The following is a 20534-nucleotide window of genomic DNA, read 5'->3' on the forward strand; positions in this document are numbered from 1 at the left end:
ATCTTTCTCTCACAGGAACACTTGTCACCCAAAACACTGAGAAGATGATCAAATATACAGAAATATACTGAACTCCAAATATAAGGCCAAAAATGTAGCAATTGTTCTTGTTTGCTTGGAAGATGAACAATGTATTCCAAATGAAATGATGGCTGCCCATTTAACTGGCAAAAAAGTGGGACAGAACAGGCAATGTTTGTTTTTAATGGCCAACTCCAAGCCAACTCCAAAACATGGGAGGTTGACTCTCAGTCCACCTGGGGACTTCTGAATGTGCTACAAGTCTTGATCTAGAAGACAGATGTCCAGCTGTGGCTTAAATCCAAACATACTATGAACACCCTTTAGAAATTATCCTGATTATGAACAGTTGCCAGTTTTTACAAATACACAAATATAACACAATAAAGCCATAAACCAGCAACTTTTACACTGCTTTTGCTTTCTTACAGTCACAAGTCCACAAACAAGTACCTCAGCAACAAAAAAAATCTGGCCACAATTCATATGAGGTACGTACGTACTTCCTTAAGATGTAAAAGGATCCTTTGTTACATATACCGGGCAATTACAATCATTACCCAAATGTAAAAGATGCCTTAAATGTAACAACAAAATTACACTAATCACTTCCAGGAAAGGAACAGAAAGTAACAAGGTGATCTGGACACAAGGACGTATATTCAGAACTAATCGCTGAAAACAAAATCAGCTCACTATTGTTACCACGTTAATATATTTTTGTCTCTAGAGGCTAAATATTCTAACTACAAGCAGCAGTAAGTAGCAGGAGACCATCATTGATAAACAATTACTGTGCATCTCTTAAAGTCATTTTTTCAAGCTGTGACTAAAGCCCATCAGCTCAACAGAATGTGATTCAGAGACAGACTACTAAAGCTTAGTGGATACTACTAACAAGCTCTGGAGAGTAAAATGCCTCTGGAGTTGACATTACTCAAAGTTAAACAGTATGATCAAGAAATTGAAAGATGCACTTAACATTTTTGGGGGCAGTTAAAATAATTCCGTGGACAACACAACAAGCAGTTTTTCAAAGTTATCATAAAATCTCTAACATTGCAGTGCAAATTTAAAATGAAGACAAACACAATAGCAACTGAAATTACTCCAGGCTGTGAACTATAACTTTGCACTGCTTCCATTTAACTTTTCTTTACCCACTTCTAGTCTAGAGAGACAAAGGATTACCATACACATTCTCAACAGTCAACTCAGTGTTATGCAAATATCCCAAGTATATTACCTCAGTCCTCTCCTAAAGATGCATCCACTGCTACTCTTCAGCATTCCATTATGCAAATTGCTATCACTAACTCTGTCCCTGTATGTGTCCTACACAATATGTATAGCATATGACAGACACATTTCATAAGTCATACAAGTCTAACCTCAAATTTCTGCAACAGCTACTTGAGCCTAATTTATTTTTATCTTCTTAACTATTTCTTCTCTTTGTCACCAACTGGAATGTTATTTTTTTTAATTTAAGACACCAAGAAGTTGTACTACTGTTTTCGTACTCATGTGAATTGCTTGTCTGCAGGCATTTGCATATATTCAGGTAGTCTCTAACACATCTATTTTACTATGTTTGCTGCTGAAATAAAATTAGAATTATAAGATCATGCATTACCTTATTTAATTTCAACTATCTATACTTGCTGCGGTCAGCAACAGCTGTACTTTGAGTCCAGCAGAACTGCTTTCCAACAATTGAAGATGCCACCAATAGTGCTCTCAACAAACTATGAAGACTCATAACACTGCCACATTTACCTCAAATTACTTTTCTTCTGTGTTACATAGGTTCATAGGTAGGTACTAGGCTATCGGCCCTGGGGCCTATATAAGCCTAGCCGAAAAGGTTCCCTGGCTTTTGCCACCCAAGAAAATTATTTTCCTGTGCCCCTGTCAAGCAGTGCCGCAGAAGTGATCCTCAGGGTGAATTTTCTATTTCCCATCCATTCGTCAAGATTTTTCTTAAAGAGGGCCAATGAGGAGCTTTGCTTGACATGAATGGGTAGGTTGTTCCAGAGTATGGGAAGTCTCTGGGACAGGAATCTATCCCTCCAGCATGTTCTGTTTACTGTGGTGACAAGGTTTAGGTTCCTGGAGCGTGTAGTTCGGAGAGATTGAGATTTCTTCAAGTGTAGCATGTCCAACAGCTTTGGGTTTGACAGAGCTTTGTATGTTGGGCAGAGGTCGCCTCTGAGTAGGTAATATGTGACGGAGTAGTGCTGGAGTTTGTTTGAGACAGTCTGCTTATGGCATCTGTTTGAAGCCGGTAATCCTCTTAGTGAGGTATTTCTGTGGCCTTTCCAATTGTTGTAGGTGCCTTATGAGATACATGCCAAATGGGGCACTGTACTCTATAATGGGTCGGATGAGTAGAGAGGAACAATGACCTCCTTTTTTCTATAGGAGAATCCTTTTCTGATGGTGTGCCACGTAGAAGGATTTCCTGACTATTGTAGCGATGTGGCTATCAAAGGAGAGACTACTGTCCACCTGTATCCCGAGGTCTCATCACACTTTCAGTGTTTAGTGAGCTACCGCCTATGTGGTAGTTCATGGGTACAGATTTTTTCCCAAAGGGGATGACAATGTACTTCTTGGCATTTAGCTTGAGGCCACGACTTTGACACCAAGCATCTGTCTCTGTGAGGCCCTTTTGTAGAATGTCTACATTATTAGGTGATTCTTTTATGCCTCCCAGTTTGCAGTCATCTGCGAACTTTGTTAGCCCAAGACCTTCTGTGTTGGCCTGCACTTCAGAGAAGTAGATGCTGAACAGGACAGGACCCAGGTTTGAACCCTGTGGTACTCCACTTGTCACTAGTCTGAAGTCGGACTTGGAGTAAGCTACTTTTACTGTGTGGGTTCTGTCAGTGAGCCAGTTGGCCACCCATCTTGTGACATAGGGATTTATGCCCAGTTTAGTGAGTTTATCTATAACTCCAGAGTGGGGGATGGTATTGAAAGCTTTGGGGAGGTCAAGATAGGCTGTGTGCACTACCTTGCCCTCATCTATGGCTCTAGCAACTGGTTCAAAGAAGTCAATCAGGTTTAGTAGACATGATCTACCTTTTACAAACCCAAACTGAGAGGGGTCCAGGGTTTGGATGTTACCTATGTCTTTGTTTATAAGCTCCAAAATGATACGTTACATGGCCTTGCAGACCAGACTCATCAGGCTAATGGGGCAGTAGTTTCCGGGGTCTGTGGTGGCACCCCCTTTGTGAAGTGGGATAACCGTTGTCGTGTGCCATTCAGTAGGCACATAGCCTGAGGTGAGGCTATGACTGAACATGGTACTTAGGTGGGGTGCCAGTATGTTCTGTAGTTCGTGCAGTACGCAGCCTGGGATGTTGTCTGGTCCCATGGATGCTGTGTTCTTGGCTTTGGACAGTGCGGTCTTTATTTGTTCATCCGTGATTAAAGGGGCATTGCATTCTTCCGGTATTAAGATAGGCTCTTTGGAGGGTGAGGGGGGGGGGGGTAAAGTTAGCACTGAACCTATCTGCCAGTACACAGCACACACTTGGTTGAGACTGATAACTCTGCACCTCTGTGTTTGCATAACAGCAAGGAGAGAGGAAAATCCACTACAGAGGGTACAGTGGTCTCTACCATACAGTCAATTAAAGTGTGACCAACTTAGAACACACTAATCATATACCTGAATAGCTTTTAAAACAATCTACTGTTATCAAACATATTATTCGGCTGTTACAAGCAAAAGCAAAATTATATACTACTCACATCATATAAATAATACCAGTATCGACTGATGGCATGTAAAACTCTCAAAAGAAGAATCACATCTAGGGATGGGTCTTCAAAGGTTATGTTTTCAGGTGGGACTGATAAGAGGTAGCCTTCTAAAGGATTCAAAACAACAGGACAAGTGCCATCTGTAAAACAAAGAACAATTGTTAATATTAGCATATATTTATTTCCTTTAATCGCATTTATTTCCGTAGACATGAACAATATTTTATGCAGTATATAATGCTAACCTTCAGTAATTAGCAGAGTAATTTGCACTTTGTCCAAGCCTCTGCAGAAAGTGTTTTGTAACAAAGCATTCCTAAAATGCATGCACACACTCCTCTCTCCCTCTCTCAATAACAAACGCATTGACTTTGCTCCAAGCCAAAAGGTCTAAATCCAAATAATGTAAAACAAAAAACGATAAAGGCATCCACCAGAATCATGCACAGCAGCTATTCACTTTTAAATAGGAATGAAACTTAAATGACCCGTTCCTTCATAAACCATAGAGTACTTTTATTGAACACAAGTTAGTGCTTTCACCGTATTGGCTTCCTCAGACTTATTAAAGACTGTGTTTAAATAACTAATGATTGCAACCGATTGGTTAACATATATCCACACATTCATCTTTGGGAAGTAGAACGGTAGACCTACTGACCCTGTTCTTGGAAATCATACTACATAACAGCATTTTCCTCTTTGATGAGAAGGTGTATATTCAGAATGATGGTGTAGCTATGGGCACTCCGTGTGCCAATAGCTACGCCAACACAGTTATGGCTCAATGGGAAGAGGAACATTTATTTCCTCTAGAAAGTTTCAGACGTCATGTTGGATTCTATAAACGTTTCATGGACGATTTGTTTTTAATTTGGAAGGGTGATGAAATTGGGTTAGTTGAGTTTACATCAAGAATTAATGGTTTGACTGACTATCTTAACTTTACCATGAGTTGTTCAAGAAATAAGATCTCTTTCTTAAATGTGAACACTGAAAGACTTGAGAATGGCCTTATTAACATGGGGGTCCATAGGAAATTATGTTATAGGAATACCTTACTGCATAGGGACAGTATGCACCCCCAATATGTATTTTACAATGTAGTTAAAGGCCAGTCTATGAGGGTATCTAGACTTAACCCTACGGATGTAGGATATGCACAAGAATTAACAGATCTTAGAATGAAACTTATTGAAAGAAAATACAGTCCAGCAGAAGTGGATAAAATTATTAGAGAGACGAATTTATTGAGAACGCCCAGAGCACACCCCTATTTTTCAACTGGTTATGATATTGAGCATACTACACAGGAAAGCAGGGTTAATTCACTGAAGGTCCCGATGTTTTTTACTTCTGATATCAGTGTGATTAAAGAAGTGATCACGAAACATTGGGGCACATTACTTTTAGATGAAAATATAAGAGAAATTGTAGGAGACACTCCTAGATTTCTATTTAAGAATAAGAAAAATTTGAAACAGATGTGTCACCGTTCCTGTGTTAATACAGAATTAAGCGCTAATTTCTGTTCAATAAAAATACTCTATGGTTTATGAAGGAACAGGTCATTTAAGTTTCATTCCTATTTAAAAGTGAATAGCTGCTGTGCATGATTCTGGTGGATGCCTTTATCGTTTTTTCATTTTACATTGTTTGTGACGCCACTGGAATCTTCACCCCTTGGTGGCGTGTGATTTTCCTAAATCCAAATATTGCCAACACAAAACGTAAAAACCTTGCAATATTTGATACCTGACTCTTCCAAATTATATCCTTGCATTCTTAGCCCAGTGAACTGAGGGATGTTATACTTAGCTGGTAGGAAGTAATTATGCCACTAACCCTTTGTGATTACTCGAGGTTATATTTAAAGGAAAACTGCACCTTCTCTTACAGTTTAACTCAAATCTTAGGTTGCTATTCTCCGTACAATATGATTCCAGTACTGTGTAGGTACCTGAAACTTGCTTGTACTTTATAAAACTGTCATTTCCTCACTTTAGTATCAAAGGAAGGGAAAGACCACCGACTTTTTAAGCTCAACTTAGGTTCATAGGTAGATACTAGGCTATCTGCCCAAAGGCATTTATAAGCCTAGCCAGAATGTGTTGGCTTTCACAGCCCCCTTATATTAGTTCCCTGTGCCTCTGTTCAACAGAGCCACTGAAATGATCCCTGGGGTAAACTTTCTGTTTCCCATCCACTCATCAAGGTTTCTCTTGAAGAGTGTTAGCGAGGAGCTCTGCCCAATGTAGACTGGAATCTTGTTCCAAAGCATAGGAAGTCTCTGGGACAGGAATCTATCCCTCCAGCACGTCCTAATTATTGTTGTGGTGAGGTTTAGATCCCTAGAGCGTATGGCTTAAGGGGATAAGCTTTTCTTTAGGTGGAGCATGTCCATCAATTCTGGGTTGGACATGGCCTTGTATGTCATGCAGAGATCACCTCTGAGAAGACGGTATGCAACAGAGTACAGCTGGAGTTTCTTCAGTCAAGGTACATAGGGCATCTGTTTGAGGCCAGTGATCCTCTTGGTGAGATACTTCTGTGGTCTTTCCAGCTACTGCAGGTGTCTTGTAAGGTACATCCTAAATGGGGCATTGTACTCTATGATGGGTCTGATGAGTGATGAGTAGAGGGGCACAATGACCTCTTTTGACCTGGATGAGAACCCTTTTGTGATAAGGTGGGCCATGTAGAAGGATTTTCTAACCCCTTTGGCAATGTGATTATCAAAGGAGAGCTTACTATCTACTTGGGTCCCCAGATCCCTTATTACGTCTTCCATATTTAGGAGACTACCACCCATGTGGTAGTTTGTGGGTACTTTGTTTTTTCCAAAGCGGATGACTATGCACTTTTTGGCATTTAGCTTGAGGCCATGATTTTGACACCAGGTATCTATCTCAGTGAGACCCTTTTGGAGGATGTCTGTGTCAGCCGGAGAGTCAACTACAGCCCCTAGTTTGCAGTCGTCTGCAAACTTGGTCAGCCATAGTCCTCCTGTGCTTGCCTGCACCTCTGAGAAGTATATGCCGAACAAGAGGGGTCCTAGGACTGAGCCCTGGGGAAAGCCATTTGTAACCGGTTTAGAGTCAGACCTAGCTCCCGCAAAGCTTACCATGTGGGTTCTGGCCGTGAGCCAGTTGGCAACCCATCTTGTGACGTAGGGGTGTATGTTCAGGCTGGTGAGCTTGTCTATAATACCAGAATGGGGAATGGTGTCCAAGGCCTTTGCGAGGTCTAGGTAGGCTGTGTGTACCACCTTTCCCTCGTCTATAGCCTTGGTAACTGTCTCAAAGAAGTCCACCAGGTTTAGGAGGCATGATCTGTCTTTAACAAAGCCGAACTGGGTAGGGTCCAGTGTTTGCAGGTTCCCAATGTCTCTGTTAATGACTTCCATGATGATGCGCTCCATAGCCTTGCGGACCAAGCTAGTCAGGCTTATAAGGTGATAGTTCCCGGGGTCTGTTGTGGCTCCACCTTTGTGGAGCGGAATAACCGTTGCTGTTCGCCACTCTATGGGTATGTATCCTGTGGAGAGGCTGAGTTTGAAGTGCGTTTAGGTGAGAGGTTAGTTCACCTTTGAGCTCGTGTAGGGCGCAGCTTGGGACACCGTCCGGTCCCATTGATGCTGTGTTTTTGGCTTTGGAGAGGGCTGTTTTAACCTGAGTGTCTGATTTCAGGGGCTCTACATTCTTCTGGTATGGTTATGGGCCCTTTTGGGGGTGAGAGGGGGGTGAAGTTTGTGCTGAACCTGTCTGCCAGGATGTTGGCGATATCCATCGGTTCAGTGTATTTTGTACCATTCTGCACTAACTCTGAGCAGATCTGAGCATTGCCACTTAGATTCTTGACATAGCTAAAGAATGCCTTGTGGCTATCTTTGGAGTCCTTGACAATTTTTCTTTCGAAGCTCGCCTTGGATGATTTTATGAGGGATCGTAGTTTCTTGCTGATACTGATCAGGGATGTCTTCCCTTCTTGGGATTTTACTCTTTTCTGTACTAGTTTCCTCCTTCTAATGTATAACTTGTTTATGGCAGGAGTCCACCAGACTGCTTTCCTTTTCTTGAAGGAATGAGTTTTGGTTTTGCTTGGGATAGCATGATCCATACATTCTTGTAGGTGCCCGTAGAATGCATTAGTAAAGGATTTTGCAGCTTGGACAGCGTTATCCCTTAGCATAGGGGCTTTGAAACTTTCCACCTCGGTCTTAAGTAACATGAAGTTTGCTTTTGAAAAGTTTTTCACGGTGGTTTCCTTGTCCTGGGGTGGGGGCGGAATGTGGATATCTAAAGGGATTTGTTTGTGGTTAGATCTAACAAGCGAGGGGTTGACCTCCAGTGTGGAGCACCAGTCGCCCATGTTGATGACGACCAGGGCCAATATGTCACCTCTGGTTGGAGTGTTGACCAATTGATCCAGGGCGTTTGAGTTTATAAATTCTAGGAAATGTTGGGCAAGGGAGTTAGTACTAGAGTAGCTCTCTCAATTAATGTTTAGGTAATTGAAATCACCCAATATTAGGGTGTTTGGTAGGACCTTTATATTTCCCAGTGTTTCCAGAAATGCGGAATGGGGGTCCTGGGACATGGTGGGTGATCTGTAGCAAGCTACAATTTGAATTGCAGTTTTGCCCATTAGTTGCACGTGGATGATCTCTGAAGCATCGTGCTGCGCCACTAACCTGGAGATGTGGGTATCCTTGATGAATATGGATACGCCCCCCACCTTTTGTATTACGGTCCGGGTTCTGTGGCCGAAATGTATGGTACAAGTTGTAGCCTGGTAGTGCTTGGGTGCTCTCTGGAGCCTTAAACCATGTTTCTGTTACTGCACATATATTGATTTTCTCCATACTGAGGAGTGCCTCGAGTGCATGCATTTTGATGTTTAGACTTCTGGCATTGAGTACCATTACCCTCAGTTTTTTGTTACTTGTGCTATTTATGGCAGTGAGTTTGCCTTTTGAGCCTTGCCTAAAAAGGGCACTATGGGGTGGCAAGAGCCTTGGCCAGTACTCGAAAGCCTAAGTGAGACAGGTGCAAGCAGTCTCTAGCGAAGCAGCGTGGCTTGTCGAGCATGTCATCCCAGGCGGACAGACACTGGATCTCCTTTGAATGACACCAGAAACTTAGCCAATTGTTGAAATTTATATATTTTTTCTTTATACCTTGGTATCATTCTTGATGAGGGCAGGATGCTACTCAGGGTTAGGATCATACCGGCCTGGGCTAGCTCTTCCATGTCTCTTTTCATGTAGTCCAGGGAGGGTGTAAATGCTCACACAAGCTGCAGGGGAATTTGTCTGCACCTGCATGGCATACCACAGACACACAGAAATTTGTAGTCAGGAGCTCAGGCTGCAATAAATAAGACCGGGAAGTGTTAAACTGTTTTCCATTGTCTTTATTGCGGAGAGGATGAGAACTTACTCTGATTCACAGCTGCTTACAATGTAGCCATGCCTTTCACAGCAAAACAGAGCATTTAAATCAGTCAGTTGTTCAAAGGCAGTTATCACCTCTTGACAAATGTACATATGCAGTATCACAGCACTGAACTGCTAAGCTTTAAACTTTAAATGTTTGTTGTTTACACTACTTTACATTTTAAGATGACTTGAATATAGTATCAAACATACCTCTCAACTGTACAGATTTTTGCAGAATGTCCAGATTCTTGCCTCATATTTTTGGTCTGTTCCTCATGAAAACCGCTTTTTTTTTTTTTTTTTTTTTTGAAAAACGATTAAATTCACTAAATAATGACATGTATTTGAGTTTCAGACTTCATACCCTTCAGAAAATGTAGGATAACAAATCCTGTTGTTCTAGCAGCTTTCTAAGTTTATATGATCAATATTTAAAAATGTGTCCATACTTTTTGGGCCTTTGTCCTCCCATTATGTTGGATTTTGTAGAGATTTCTTGCACAAAGAGGTTGCGCGGTATGAGTATCAAAGATGTCTATGACATTTACAGAAAAGTCAGAAAATATTTTTCGTGTAATTCTTGTCAAGTATCAGCACATTTACTGAAGGTGTATGGGGAGGGACTCTTGCTTTTGTACAAGTTTCTTCCTCTTGTTATAAAATCTGTTTATACTTGAAGCCCACCACAGTGGTTTGCTTTTAAAAGACATGGAGTAGGTTGAGAGTGTCATGGCTGTCTGACCAGTCTCAAACTGTCCTTGGTTTTAATGAAGATGGATACACCATCAACTTTGGTTCCTTCACACTCAATTTGAGGTCTGAACATGTGGAAGGCATTGTAGCCTTGCACGGCTGGGGTGCTCTCGGTGACCTTGAACCATGTCTCAGTAACTGCACAGACGTCAGCATCCTCTAAGATGAGGAGTGCTTCCAGGGAGTGCAGTTTCATGTTTAAACTCTTAGCATTAAACAGCATGACCCTGAGTTTCTCTCAATTAAATTTTGCTACATTGGAAAGCGTGTTGCTTTGACATTGCCTAAAAAAGGCACTATGGGGGAGGGCTTTTGCCAGTATCTGTAAGCCTAGGGGGGGTTAGGTGCAGACCATCTCTAGCAAAACACCAAGGTCTGTCTACCATATCCTCCCAAGCTGACAGATACTGGATCCCCCTGGACTGACACCAGAGTCTGAGCCATCTGCTGAATTCAATCATTTTGTATTTACATTGTGGCATTATCCTGGATAAGGGTAGGATACTGCTTAGGGTTAGGAACATACTTGTCTGGCGGCACTTAATCAGAGCGTTACATCACATCTCTCTTCATATAGTCCAGAGAAGTACATCTCAAGTCATTCACTCCAACATGGACAGTGGCAGAGTTATAACGGTACTTATTGTTGAGTGACTTGAGTGCATGCGTTATTTGTGGGATCCTGGCACCTGACAGGCAACTAACCATTACGTTTTCCTTATCCAGTCTGGTGAGGGGGACATCTGTATCTCAATATGGAGTCACCTGTGACTAAGACATTTGGTGTGTTTTGCCTTAGGGGCTTACTTGTTAAAACACAGGTGTGTGTGGAGATATGTGTAGTGGTTTCTTTTTGCTTAGTGGTGAGTGTGGCTGGTGTGTATTTGGGAGGTCTCTGTTCTTTTGGTAGGCTTTCAGTGAGTACCTCCATGTATGTGGCTACTGACAAAATAAGGTGAGGTTTGCATGAGAGGTGAAGCATGTCTGCTGACAACCTGTTTGATGTCTAGATTATTTTTTATGTGAGAGAACTGACTCCAATTCCACAGTGTATTTGTACCTCTCACATACGGTGTTAGTTTGCTTTAGGAGTAAATGGTTGTCAGTATACCCGAGACAAAGTACAGTTTTGTACCTACCATAAATGTAGATGTCCGAACTGGATAGCATCTGCAGTCATAACAAGTGGGTTGTCCTGTCGTCAGGCAGCCCTGCAGTTGGCCGGATTCCAAAGTCTGGGTCCGGCTTCGGCTGATGTCGCACTCCACCCGTCATCTCTGTTGGTCTTCGGGTATATAAGCATCAGCCGACGCCATTTTCCTCAGTGTTTCTTGCCCCAGATGCCAGTAGCCCTCTTGCAGGCTAAAATTTGGATAGATGCCAATGTTTCCAAATAGATAGAGGTAAACACAACAATAAGCATATATGTACATATATACAAACAAATACACCATAAAGACTCCCCAACAGCTAGCTATTAGGAGGGTAAACACCCTAGGAGTACCACAGAGGGAAGGAGGGGTAATCCTGACTGCAGATGCTATCCAGTTCGGACATCTACATTTATGGTAGGTACAAAACTGTACTATGTCCTTCATGGATGCATCTGCAGTCATAACAAGTGGGTAGAATACCATAGCCAACTAGGGAGGAGGATAAAAGTAGATTATGGTGTGTTTAGGATCCCTTGCAGTACAGCAGTGGCAAACCCTGCTCGGGATCTGGAATATAGAGGCAAATTATAATGCTTGGCAAATGTATGCACGGAGGTCCAAGTAGCCGCCTCAATAATGTCTTTGGTTGCCACTCCTCGTAAGAAGGCTGTGGTAGTGGCTGTTGCCCTTGTAGAATGAGGTCTTATGTTCTGTGGAATTGGTTTTCCATGGAAGGAGTAACAGTATCGTATGCAATTTCCTATCCATTTGGAGATTGTCTGTTTGGAAATAGCTTTTCCTTCCCTTCCTGTTGCATAGGCTACAAAAAGTTGGTCAGTCTTTCTGCTATTTTTTGTTCTGTCCAAGTAGTAGCGTAGCTGTCTATGTACATCCAAGGTATGCAGTATTCTTTCCCTCTGTTTTGTGGGTTGGGAAAGAAGGTAGGTAGGTGGATTGCCTGGTTTAAAGATACTCTGGATACCACCTTGGGCATAAATGTAGGATTAGTCCTCATGGACACTCTATCTTGGTGGAAGATTAGGAAGGGTTGCACTGCCATTAAGGCCTGTAGTTCTGAAACCCTCCTTGCTGAAGTAATTGCCAGTAGGAAAGCAGTTTTCCATGACAGGTGTTGTAGGTCTGCTGTTGCTGCTGGTTCAAAGGGTGATAGTGTCAACTTTTCTAGCACAAAGTTTAAATCCCAAGCTGGTAATGGTGGTTTCCTTGGAGGTTTTACATTCTTGATTCCTCTGAGGAACTGCCTGAGCAAAGGGTGCGAAAAACAGGTGGATCAAAGCTGTATTCTGCTGAAATAGCTGATGCATGTATCTTGATGGAGGAGTAGGACAGGCCTGAATGAAGAAGTTCAGCCAGATACTCCAGAATGTTAGGCATATCTATGTTTGACACATCTTTTCCTCTTTCCGTACTCCAAATGACAAACCTTTTCCATTTTCCAGCATAGTTCCTTCTTGTTGAAGGTCTGCGTGCTTCAAGAATAATGTCTTTAACTCTTTGGGAAAGTTCTGGATTAGCTGCTGCTATGTGATGTTCCATGCAGTCAGTTGTAGCGTTTTAGGTTTGGATGTATGATGCTGTAGTTGTTCTGAGTTAACATCAAAGGCATCAGGGTATTGGCCACATATTGTTCGAGACATGCTCTTCAGTAGTGGGTACCAGTGTTGTCTTGGCCAGTTTGGAGCTATCAGGATTATCCTTGGACGTTCTTCCTTGATTTTTAGTAGTACCTTGTGTATCAAAGGAAGTGGTGGGAATGCATATGCTGTTAGGCCTTTCCAGTTGAAGGAGAGTGAGTCCACTTTCCATGCTAGTGGGTGGAATGTCCTTGTGCAGAAGTTTTTGAGCTGGTGATTTAGAGGTGATGCGAATAGGTCTATCTGTGGCATTCCCCATTTCTTTGAGATGGTCTTGAAGATGTCCGGTGCAGCTTCCATTCGTGGGCATCCGAAGTGGTTCTGCTTAATATGTCTGCTAGAGTATTGTCTTTCCCCGGTACAAATATTGCCTGTAACTGAATGTTGTAGCTGAGTGCCAGGGTCCACAGCTCCAAGGTCATTCTGCATAGGGGTATGAATGAGTGCCTCCCTGTTTGTTGATGTACCACATGACTGTGGTGTTGTCTGTCCTTATCATCAACTGGCCCTCTTTGAGGAATGGTTTGAACTTTTGGATTGCCAGTTTTACTGCCAGCATTTCTTTTAGATTGATGTGCAGGTGAAGTTGATCCTGTGTCCACAATCCTTGCACGCATTTGTCCAGCATGTGGGCCCCACATCCTAGGTCTGAAGCGTCTGTTGTGATGGTCTGGCTTGGTTGACATCTGCGAAAGGGTAGGCCTGGGTTTGACTGGCATGCCTGAGCCCACCATAGGAACTCCTGTTTTAAGCATGGAATTAGTGGGATTTCTGTTTCTAGACTGTGTCTGTGTTGGGACCATAAATTCTTTAGGTACCACTGTAGTTTCCTCATATGTAGTCTGGCAAATGGGACCAAGATTATGCATGATGCCATGAAGCCAAAGGCCTGCAGAACTTTTCTTGCTGTTAACTTGTTCAGTTTTGTTAGTGCCAAGAAGTACAGAGGGAGTTCTTTTTGTTTTTCTGTAGTCAGGAATGCCATTTGTTGTACTGTGTCCAATTCAGCCCAAGAATGTCCTTGTTTGGGATGGTATCAGCCTTGACTTTTGTAAATTGACTGTGTATCCCAGTCCTTGTAGCAAGTAAATGACCCTTTGTAAATCTGTTGTCAGCTTGCTTTTGTTGTCCCCTTGTAGCAGGCAGTCGTCCAGGTATGGGTAAATTTGAATTCCCTGTAGTCTGCAATGGGCGATTACTGATGCCAGGCATTTTGTGAATACTCTGGGCAGTAGATAAGCCAAAGGGCAATGCTGAGAATTGATAGTGCTCTGATCCTGCAAGAAATCTGAGGTATCTTCTGCAGATTGGTCGAATGGGGACGTGCAGGTATGCCTCCTTGAGATCTAGAGTTACCAGCCAAGACTCCTTGCCCAGCATGGGAAGAAGTTGCTGTAGGGTCAGCATTTTGAATTTTGGGACAATGATGTATGTATTTAAGGTGGACAGGTCGAGAATTGGTCTCCAACTTTTTCCTTTCTTGGAACTAGGAATAGTCTGGAATAGAACCCCTTTCCTTGTTCTGCTGTTGGCACTCTTTCCACAGCTCTCATGTTTGCTAACTCCATTATCTGGCGTAGAGCCTCTGTTTTTTGATTTGGAGGTAGATTTGGCATTCCTCTTTGACTGGTAAAGTGTGGAAGTGAAACCGGTAACCTTGATCTATGGTTTGTAAAATCCACTTGTCTTTTGTTATGTAGTGCCAGTTCTTTGAAAATAAGGTTAAGTTTCCGCCTAGAGGAGCTGCTATTTGTTCCCTGGTAGGCGGAGTTAGGATTAAGTCACTGTGGTTGTGCTGATGTAGTGGCAGTGGCTGTGTCTGTGCCTCTGTTGTTACCTTGCCACTGTCGTCCTCTGTAGGCACCTCCTCTGGATTGGTTTCTGCCTCTGGAACGTCTATTCCTGCCCCTTTGAAATTTTGTGGAGTCAGGAAAGGACCAATTTTGGCAGGCCAGTTCCTGCTAAACCTTGGGGTTGAACCTGCAAGAAATCTTTAACAGTTTGAACAGATTTTGCCTTTTCTTCCATTTTCTTCATAACCTGCTGGGCAGGTGTACCAAACAAACTTGTCTTGTCCATAGGAGCATCTAGCAACTTAGCTTTAACATGATCCGTAAAGCTTGTTCCTTTAGCCATGCATGCCTTCTTATCACTGTGCCTGTCATGGCTGATCTAAATGAAGCCTCCAGTGCATCATAGCCACATTTTAAGGAATGGTTGCTAACCTGTTGTATGTTATTTACCATCTCTAATACATATTTCTTATCAAGAGATTCATCAGTGGTTAGTTTTTAGTTAACTGATCAAGCATAAACTCTTGGTATTGTATCATGTGAAACTGACAGTTTAAAGCTCTAGCTGAGAGAGTAGCTGAAGTGTAGACCTTTTACCCCATCTGTCTAATGACCTTGCTTCCCTTTCAGAAGGAATAGGGTTTTTAGCTGTGGTCATGCTACTGCCTTGGGACCCTGGGATATAGTTTCTGGGTCTGCAAGTGGGGCCTTGTAAAGGTGGTGATGAGTATCTGGCACCCTGTAAAATCTGTCTGGTTTGGCAGGGGCTGGGGGTAAAGAATCTGGAGCGGAGCAAACATCATTGAAAGCATCATCCACCACAGAGAGAACAGGAGGTATAGCTAAGGGCCTGTGCTGTGGGAGGTGCAGAAAGGTCCTAAGTCTTTTTCTGGAGTCTGAAAAATCCTGTTGCTGCCATTGGAACTGTTCTCGCATAGCATGCAAGGTTTCCCCAAAGGAGAATTCTTCTGGTGGGGAAGCAGCTGGAATGGATTCTTCAGCATCAGAATCTTCAAAATTGGAGAAGGGAGCCTCTGGCTGGTCAGTTATGTCTGATTCATCAGCAGAATCATCAGAAGACACTGGCTCAGGGGCTCTGCCCTAGGTCTCTTCTCTGGGGCTGAGAGGCCCTGTCTGGGTGAGATTGAGATCCTCTAATTAAAGAAATTAAATCTTCTGCCAAAGAAAGCATTTGAGAACTAGAAGAGGGCCTGGATGTGGGGGTTTAACAGGCACTGATTTAGTAGTCTTGGCTGCTTTAGCCCTGGCGAAGGCCTTAATGGACATGGCTGCTGGAGGCCTAGCAGCACCACGTGCTGGGGTAGAGACATCCAAGGGGATGGTGTCTGATAAGTCAACCACCGTAGTGGGTAAAATTTCTGAGGTCGATTCAAGAGTTGTAGCAGGGGCCTCAGTTGTAAGAATAGGTTCAGCTGTACTTTGATCAGTTTTCTCAGTTTCGCCGAAACCGAGACACTCATGTTTGCTTTACCGTGGTTTCGGCCGAAACCGCGGACCGCGAGTGTCGGTCTTTATCTTTGCGTTTTGGTAGATTGGGTAGTCGGAGGATCCGCCGGCATAATGTACGCAAAATCAGTACCGAAAAACTGTTCTGCAAACTCCGACCGACGCCTAAGCGTTCGTCGGTTGAAAGAGGCACAGGCCGAACAGGCTGCTACGTCGTGGGCTGGGCCTAAACAAGGCAGACAGTAAGAGTGGAAATCTTTATGAGGTATTTGTTTCCCACAGGTTAAACAATTGTTAACTTTTTCTGACATCGGCTGAGGCAAGAAAGAGTCCCCAACGGGGTACTTAGCTTTAGAAGTCTTCGAAGTAGTATTCGGTAGAAGTAATCTCTGGATCCGACCGACCGGCACTTGCGAACAGCTTCTGCTTGGCGCCACGGCAAGAAAGACTGAGGAAAATGGCGTCGGCTGATGCTTATATACCCGAAGACCAACAGAGATGACGTCGGGTGGAGTGCGACATCAGCCGAAGCCGGACCCGGACTTTGGAATCCGGCCGACTGCAGGGCTGCCTGACGACAGGACAACCCACTTGTTATGACTGCAGATGCATCCATGAAGGACATTTGCTACATTGCCTCAATATGCCCATATCAATCAAGCTGGCAGGAAAAAATGATGGGAAACTTCCCATCCACTGTGGCAGGATTTTCTGAACGTGGTATTTGAGAAGGTAGTGGACTTGGCCACAAACTGCAAAAATGAAGCAGTAATTCAAATAAATACATTTAAAGTGCAGTGTTGGCTTAACATATACGTATTTTTCATTTTTTTCTTTCAGTGGATACCCTGGATTTCAGTGCAGATGCATTCCAGGCATTTGGCTAAAGTTTCCAAATGTTGAGCAGCTCTGGTAAACTGAGTTCAAACCTCGACAAACACGAGGCTTATATATAGGGAAATTTAAACAGCTTTAACACAACTACCAATGGGAAAGCCCCAAACTGAGCCTTTCTTCAGCAATCCCTAACTGAGATGGGTCCTGAGGTACACACTTCTGCCACAAGGGTGCAGGGAGGTAAGATGGCTGGTTTAAGAGCACAGTGATACCAGACATTCTAGATTCAGCAGGTCTGACTCTAACCCATGCTACGTAAGGCAAGTAAAGAATTTCTAGATGGAAAGTGAGAGTGTTTAGTAGTATACTATTAGATGACCTGCAGTGGTACCACCCTCTGCACAAACTGGCTGCTATTTGAGCAGCTGTGAGCAGAGGGAGATTATGAAAAGCATTTCCTTCAGAGGATTTTAAAACCAAAAGATCTGCTTATATGCAAGCATGGGGAACCACGTTTGCACAAGGCTTTTATACCAGCAGGATGAAAGATTTTTTTCTAAAGTTAAACCATCAGACTAATCAGATAAAAACACAAAAAGCTATTGACTAGTAGTTGCCACCTTGGATGGGTTGAATTTAGCTCTCTGCTCCCACAAGAGTGCAAAAGAACCCTCCCAATGTAAAACAAGCTGGATTTAAGCTCAAGTGCAATAACAAATACTTAAAATAGACTCTGAGTCATTGCTAGTGCAAAGAATATCAAGATGTGATTAAAACACTGTACTCACCATCAGACCCCTTTTCCCATTTCTTTTTCTACATGGGGTCGGGATATCGTGTTAAATGTCGCCAAATCTCTCGATTCAGAGCCACACTCCTGCCTTCTTCACCACTCATGCCTATCAAATTCTTTCACACAATCCATCCACCTCTTTGCTGGACGTCCTCGCTTCCTCTTACCTTCTTTCTGTCTGTCCAAAATCTTCCTCACCAGACTGTCTTCTGTCTTTCTGCATGTGTCCAAACCACCATAATCTGTTCTCTTTGATCTTTTCTGCAACTGGAGTTACTTTGGCTTCTGCACTTATGTCCTCATTTCTTTGTCTGTCCCACAGTGTGCATCCTACCACCCTTCTCAGGCACTTCATTACAGTAAACTTACAGTAAAATACTGTAAGTTTAAGGTAAAGTTTTCCTTTAATGCCAGATACTGTTGAGAAAAAGATGCAATACTCCTCAAACTGTTCTTCATGTAAAACTCCCCAGAATCAACATCTAAATTTGCCTCTTCAGACTTCACGCCCACACTTCAATACAGCCAGCACCAACTACTCTGTGCCACAGGTGCCAATACATGCAAAATAAAACAATGGGGAGAAGGATGAACAAAACAAACGCTCAAAGCAGGCGGCAGCAGTAAGCAAAAATATCAGTGAATATAGATGAGCTCAAACATGGTAGAGAATGGGTAGTCATGTTACAGGTATCATACTCCATAACTGACGGCTTCTTATTCAGTACAGTACTCCAGTAGAAGATGTTGACTTATTAGTAGTCCTTACAATGCTGATCCTTCTTTCTTCAGAGGCCTCCATCCACTTGCTTAAAAGATCAGCCTACTAAACATTAATGTGTGTATGCAAGCCAAATGTTAGAAATATACTTAAAAAAAAAGGTATAATAGGTGGGAATAACAGTTTTCCACCATAATGGCTGTTCTGTCCATATTACTACGGAATGCAACTGAGATTACATGCAATGACAAAAAGCAAGACTGCTGAATTACACTAGAAGTATAGAATGTACATAGCAATGGTGCACAAGACACACCTAGATAGACACGAGCATGTAAATTTGACAAAGAAAGGACTTTAGGATGGACATACAGAAGAATAACGGGGAAAAAAGGAAAATGTGAGAAATAATACTGGCTGATAGAGGGCTTTGAACACTGGCAAAAAGAGAGCATAAAAAGAGAATAATGGTAGATTTATCTTAGTACAGGGTTACTGGCAAAGGAAGAAAGAGGAATAGACTGACATGTATTTATATTCCAAAAAAAATTTGCTACTATGGAGCTTAAAAAACAGGGAAAATAACTGGCTTACAGCAGGAAATATTTATGGTGGGGACTGGAACTAGATTTGTAATAATCAGGATGCACTACAGAGACCTAGAAGGGAAATAACAACAGAGGGTAGATTTCCTGAAGAAATGCATCCAGACACTTGGTAAAGATGATGTAAATTTGTAGTACAAAATCAGATATAGTTGATATATTATTTCCTTAAGGTGCAATAACTGGGCTACATAGGACAGAATTTATATTTCAAAGCAAAAGTTGTATTTTATTGAAAGCTTTGACAAATATCTAAACTATTTCAGACCATGCACTGGTAAAACTTAAGATAAAGATGCAGAGTAATGAAATCAAAATGAGACATTGGTGATTTCCTACTTACTTGTTAAAAGCAGAAGCACTTAAAGAATGGGTGTGTGGGGGGGGGGGGAATTATTCAAGAACTGTTAGGGAAGACGGTTAAGACTGTTGCTCCTGTGTTGCAGAGGCATAAAGCCTTGACTACGGCCCAGCCAATTTGGGCTTGATTAGTGGCTTGGGCAACTGACAGAGTGGCAGGGAAGGGATGGGTATGCCCATCCAAAGTGAGAGGGCACTCAATGATATGCTCCCTAAAGGGAGGCATGGGAGTGGTCCAAAGAGGTAAGTTGTCCTCAGACTTAATCAACGAGTCTGTATGTGTGTGTGTGGGGACAAATAAGAAAGCACAGACGAGCAGAGCACTCCAACACACCTTCAGGATCCACAACAGCAAAAAACAGCAAATCCACAGGGGGTCAACAAAGTAGATAGTAGACCTGGGGAGGACATTAGGTACCAAAGGCCAGGATGGTAAAGATGAAGTCTGAGGGGCTCAAAAGATATTGTTAGGGAAGATGGGCATTTTTTCAAAAGGCAATGTGGGAAAAATGAAAAAGGTGTTTAAATCTAGGATAGAAATATAAGAGAAACAGATAAGGAAAAGTAGTAATAGCAATTATACAGAGAAACTGACCGAGGTTAAAATACTGTAGAATGAGCAGAATCTAACAGAACAAAAAGAGAAGCAACTGAAGAATGCTACAGAGAAAATAAGACAGTACTCATAACAACATAAGCATTCAGAAAAGTAGCCCTTAAACTATTTCATGACAACTCCAGACCACAAAATTTTATAGCACAACCACTTTGGCAACAGAAAATAGAAAGGGCTGTCACCAAACTTAGGGAACCTATGACAGGAAAAAAAAAAAAGAGAAATCCATTTGTATGCGCCACAGGAATGTGGAGACCAAGAAAAGGCACACAAAGAAATATTTATTGAAGATAATTACATCAAGGTTAGAGGAAGACGAGGCTTAATAATTAATAGCTAAGAAAGGATGAGACAAGATTAAAAATGTATTGCATAATCAATCAAAATGGAAGTCTCCAGGAAAAGATAGCATTCTTGTGGAAGTTAGGAGGGAAAAGGAAATAAAGATCTGGCATATTTTCTTTACCAGTATTTGAAGGGGGGGGGCACCGTCATCTTTGAGAATAACAGGGGTGGCTGTATCAACCAAGCAAAGGAGAAAG

General features: G+C 42.4%; 1 protein-coding gene across 2 annotated transcripts in view; it reads right to left on the reverse strand.

Annotated features, from left to right (window-relative positions):
• The window catches only part of TRIP12 (thyroid hormone receptor interactor 12), a 3849287-nt gene that overhangs the window by 703066 nt on the left and 3125687 nt on the right, over nt 1-20534 (reverse strand). For both annotated transcript variants that reach the window (XM_044071052.1, XM_044071053.1), the window contains one exon: nt 3787-3938. In XM_044071052.1, the coding sequence (XP_043926987.1) occupies nt 3787-3938 (152 nt within the window). The remainder of the gene's footprint in view (nt 1-3786; nt 3939-20534) is intronic.

The sequence above is a fragment of the Protopterus annectens genome, chromosome 5.part0 (genome assembly GCF_019279795.1).
Source record: "Protopterus annectens isolate FY-2018-M chromosome 5.part0, PAN1.0, whole genome shotgun sequence".
Lineage (NCBI taxonomy): Eukaryota > Metazoa > Chordata > Ceratodontiformes > Protopteridae > Protopterus > Protopterus annectens.